Source organism: Pyxicephalus adspersus, chromosome 1, assembly GCF_032062135.1.
Source record: "Pyxicephalus adspersus chromosome 1, UCB_Pads_2.0, whole genome shotgun sequence".
Taxonomy (NCBI): domain Eukaryota; kingdom Metazoa; phylum Chordata; class Amphibia; order Anura; family Pyxicephalidae; genus Pyxicephalus; species Pyxicephalus adspersus.
The window spans coordinates 87,859,804-87,865,238 of record NC_092858.1 but is presented as its reverse complement, the minus strand read 5'-3'; the positions used below and the strand labels follow the sequence as shown (position 1 = coordinate 87,865,238).

Genomic DNA, 5,435 nt, shown 5'->3' with positions numbered 1-5,435 from the left:
TATATATATATATATATATAATTCCTAAATCACCATTTACCTTGTGTACAAGCAGCACTGTTCCAGTGTAAAACTCACCCACACTGTCCAGTTCTTTTATTGGTGCTCATTTTGAATGAAACATTTTGCAGATATACTTTTAGATCTAATACATCTGGTTTACCAGGATTGGAAAAAAAAGATGGGAAATCTCTTGCTGAATGAGAAGCAGCCAGATTTACCCTGGATATAAGCCTGACTTGCTTCTCTGCTGTGCATGTGCAGTTCATCGATGTAAACCTTGACAATGAACGTAGTTGCATCATTTTGCTCTTTTAAAATATAACTTTCAGAAATACATTTTTCATCTATTCAATATGTACAAATGAATGGCTATTGCCAGAACTAATGGGAACCTGGTTTTCTTTGCCTCTGGTAACTATGAGTAGTCATTGTTCCAATATCTCCATGGACTATAGAATACCCTCCACTCCCATGGTATTGAGCTGGGGTAATTTTATGTAATTGAGGGGAATGCTTCTCCACTCTATATTAAAAAAAAAAAAAAAAAAAAAAAAAACTGAAATACTGTCACTCTAGGACAGGAAATGTGATATTGACAACATCCCTATTTTAGAATGAATAAATGAAAATTAATTTAAAAATAATGAATGTTCATTTTGGGTTTTGATACTTTGTTCCTCTAGACTAAGGGTGTCCCTTTTTTTTGGCTTGCTAGCTACTTTAAATACATTTTATTTATATAACATTGCACTACAAGATCATAGTGACAGGAAAGCTACAGTTCACCTGTCATAGGAGAATGATGTGCTGCACAAGGAAAGAACTGCTGATCTGTGCAAAGGTATCTCGGTAATTGAACCCTGACACTGAGCCTTAACTGCACTGCTCACCTCAGACTGCCCTCCAGCCCTCTCTGCCTCCCTCCCCACTCCCCAATAATACACAAGCCTTCTAACGCACTGAAAAACATCCCCAGCATCCCTATAGGCGTACAGCAGGGTTGCTGGTAAACAGCAGGGAGGGGTAAGGCAGGGCTCTGCGATCGACTCGCGTTGCCTTTGCGATCGATTTGGGCACCCCTGCTCTAGACCTTCACTATTAGTCGAGAGAAGGTTGCCGCTGTTATCCCCAGACCCTTTTAGCAGGGATCACCACTCGGAACTTTTCAGTGATCACCCTGAAGTTTTTGGGTGGTTACTGAAAAGTTGGGTCACAATACAGTGGCTGCCACCAGTCTACAATTTCTTCCCACCCAGCTTAAAAAAATGTCTGGGTTGAACACTGGTTGTATTTCATTTTCCTGTTGGATCTGATTTGTAAATAGAAGATGATTGCTATGTAAATCAGCCACTCCCACTAGGATTATCAGGCTGTGTATACATTTCATTTGCTATATTGGGAATTGGTTACACATATGGCAGATTTAGTCTGCATACCATTTTCTCGCCACAGCTTGTGTAGTAAAGCAATGGAAATATGTAAAAACATAATTTTAGAAAGGTGTAACATTGCTGTTTCATCTAGTAGGCATATTTTCTGTTACTACGTTTCATGACTTCTCTAATACTTTAAATGTATTTAAAGTTTTAGTAAAATGTAGAGAACACTTTGATTCAGGTTATAAGATAAGCTTTAGACATTCAGGCAACTGGCATTAGCAGTGGCTTTTTGGATAAGTTTCTCTTAAATTTTAAACTGTCACTCTTTATGGAAATTTCTACTGTTGTAATGATTGCTTTTGGAGTCTAATCCTCATTTGTCAGGGTCTCCGCATTTAATGTGTTTATCTAGTGTACTGTTAAAAAAAAAAAAAAAAAAAAAAAAAAAAACATTAATGATCTTTACACTATAACTGTATTAAAAATATATATTGTTTTTCTTTCAACAGTGGAGGAGGATGGAATTTGGGAAAATGGTCTTTCCTATGATTGTCGTACTCTGCTTTTTAAGGCTATCCACAATTTGCTGGAGAGATGTTTAAATAACCGTAATTTTGTGCGGATCGGGAAATGGTTTGTAAAGCCATATGAAAAAGATGAGAAACCAGTTAATAAAAGGTGAGTTACTTTTGGTATGTTTGTCTTTGCTGTGCAAGGAATGCTCTGTCCCCAGTCTTACTGTGGGACTTATTTTATTTTAGTTTACATTCTTGAGCAGAAGTAGCCTGCATGTGGATGTTGAAGGTAATGCTTTTTTCCAATTAATAAGGCTAGGTTTAGACCTGCGACATGAACAAGTGTTCCCATGCGTCACCCGGTGGCTGGTACCTTGCCAGCTATTTGGTCAATCGCACCTCTGTGCTGGTGAACCAGGGCTTGCAAATTTGTCAGCAGTAAGTAGTAATGAACTGCTAACTGCAGCATCTGTTCATTTGTCATTGGACTGGGGAGTTCGTAACAGAATTATTATTTTTTTTAATAAATCGTATTCTTATAGCACTGTACAATTAAATGACTGCTGTAGATTAAATTACTGAATCTCATCTTTTCCATTCTGTCTGAACATAGCCTAACTTTAGACAGAATTTCTTGCAAGCTTTGTGAACCAAGTTTCTTCTTTACACATGGATCATCATCAAATATATCAGAGCTGTAAAACCACTCTGATGCTTTAAGAAGAAAATTGGTTTTGAAGGTTTGCAAGAAAACTCTGATGTTCTTATATTAAAAGTATTATCCACAGGCAGCTTTTGTTATTTTGACAAAATGTGTTTCAAGATCTTCTCTATAACTAATACTGGACAACATTTCACTTACTACATGTGATGCTGATGTGGGGGATGCTGTAAGTAGGACAGTGTGGGATAAACACCAGGAACTGAAAGCTGTGATCACATAACTATCTGGTGTATTAAGTTTCTGTTAAAACATTGAGTGCATTCATGACTTTTTGTGCTTGACAGTAAGGATTTGTAAATTGTGAGAAGTCTGGTGTGCAGGTTATGTACTTGGGCAATTTATTAGCCCATAATATAGATGTCTATCTTAATAATGTAGGAAAGCGATGTTGTGCAAGTGGCCTATGAATAGTCACCTAAGGCATACATTTTGATCCTCTCAGTATGTCTGTTATAGCAACACTTTGGGGAGGTAAAAATGTTCATACAAGTATGGTGAAACTGACAGATTTTCCCCTATTTATTGTCCATGAAGCTGCTGCAGTAAGAAGCTATATGTAGCAACTACCGAGACACAGCAGTTCCCTAGCACAAGGAAGTGGTAACCTCACTGTCAGTATGAACGTAGCCTAACCAGCTCATCTTTATATTCTTTACTGCTATTTCCAATGTCTTTCTATCAGCATATTCCTTGCACTGCTGTACAGGGACTGAAGAAGGCTGATACAAAGTACAATTGGGGAACTTGTACTGTAATAATTATCATAGACAGTGCTCAACCCAGAAATTTTTTTAAGCCGGGTGGGAAGAAATTGTAGGTGGGTGGCAGCCCCTTTATTGTGACCAAACTCTTTAGTAGCCACCCAAAAACAGCCGGGTGGGTGCTGAAAAGTGCCGGGTGGTACGCCCAGCTAAAAGGGGGGGGGGGGGCCTGGGGAGAACCCTGATAGAAATATTTAAAAATCAAATTTGTCTTTTACATCAGCCCAGAGTTCATATTGAAAAATCCAGTCAGTGGCAGCAATCCTCTACTTCCAATGATCAATAGGTCAAAAATTGTGTTCCATCATCTCACCTTACATTTTAGTCCAGTAAAAGCTTATGTTGCCTAAATGTTGAACTACTGTGAAGTCAGATGAGCGGGCACCCATGAGAAATTTTCAGTGTGTTGTAGTCGATAGGAAAAGATAACAAAATACAAGCTGAAAGCAAAATTAGCATTTCAGGCAATGTTATTGCAGGGCAATTTGTATTATGCCAAATAGCTTTATTGAACTGGGAGACACAAGTGTTTTGGTAAATATAGCAACTACTAAGATTTCTTCTTTCATTTGTCAACAGAATGGGCAAAAAATGTTTATCAGTACAAGTTTTTGCTTCAGAAATTTATTTGCAGATTAGAGCTTTCTTTGCTGCTATTACACTCTTTGAGAGTTGTTCTTACATTACTTGTCAGCTATTACCTAAATTTACACTATGATATATAAGTGCAGAAAATGTATAGATTTTGTCAGATATTCAAAGCTTCTGTTCTGTGTCCTGCCCGGTGGTGTTGTCAGTCCACAACAGAATATAGTGACTGCGTACATTTTTCTTTTTTGCCTTGACATGTGCTTTAAAACGGGGAAACATATATCTTTTCTGGTATATCAGAAAAATTAAAACTCTATTATACAGCGCTGTTCATATATGGGTTAGAACATACAGCCAAACATTAGACCAATTACTTGAAAAGTCCTTGACTTTCTTGTGTCTTCAGAGAGGTAAATCCTGTTAGAGGAATATCTTGTTTTGGTTGATGTAATGGGAAAATTACAAGCGCAGGACAAGAATGAGCATGATGGGAATAATATAACATGGTATCATAGTAACAGGGCCTACAAAATAATGGCAGGTTGGCTTCAACATATTCTCTTCCTCTAGTTTGATGGTTTGTTCTTTTGTGCCGGAGTACTTGTGAACAATTAGCTACAGCTCTTCAGTCATTCAGTCATGGCAAATTGATTTTCTAACCTGTATATAGGCCTAGAATACAGCAGTTATTTTTAAATAGAATAGTCTGTTGGTGTGTGTGTATATGTGTGTATGTATGTATATATTTATATATACACACACTTATATATACATAAATTGAAAGTAGTGTTGTAACTGTTTCAAAGAGATGGTCTCTATCTATTTGTGTTTTTTTTTTTTTTTTTTTTTTTTTTATTCTGCACCAACGTTACAGTATGTATAGACAAAGTAGATGTAATGGCATTCTTTAAGCCTAAATTGATTTATGCATTCTATTTTATTCTTTGCACAGTTTAATGAATATACTGTAGCTTGTGAACATAAAGGCTCTTATTTGTTTTTCTTGTCCTTGGTAGCTTTCCAGCCTCTTTTGGCAGCTGTTGGCTTCTTTTTAGACTCTGTAATAAGTAATGTTTTACATGATCAAGTGTAGTTGTGCACTGGCAGAGAACACAGCTTTAAAATGTTAGCTATCTAGTTTATTGCCTTATTGCAATAAACTTCAGATGTGAAAGCAGATAATCCTCTTTTACGTTCTCTCCATTTTGATGCTGAATTATGTGGTTTTAAAAGGAAAATATTTTATATAAGAACCAATTTTTCTAGAAATATCTAGAGAGCAAGGGAAATATGAAAATGTGATCGGGGACAATCAACATTAAAGTCTGACTGTCGTCTGTCTGTCTGTCTTGTTTGTGTGTATGTATGTATGTATGTATGTATGTGTGTGTGTGTGTATATGTATGTGTGTGTATGTATATATATGTGTATATATATATATATATATATATATATATATATA

General features: G+C 36.5%; 1 protein-coding gene across 2 annotated transcripts in view; it reads left to right on the top strand.

Annotated features, from left to right (window-relative positions):
• MED13 (mediator complex subunit 13) overlaps positions 1-5,435 on the top strand; it is a 48,152-nt gene that overhangs the window by 11,215 nt on the left and 31,502 nt on the right. For both annotated transcript variants that reach the window (XM_072417263.1, XM_072417254.1), the window contains exon 3: positions 1,892-2,060. In XM_072417263.1, coding sequence (XP_072273364.1) covers positions 1,892-2,060 — 169 coding nt within the window. The remainder of the gene's footprint in view (positions 1-1,891; positions 2,061-5,435) is intronic.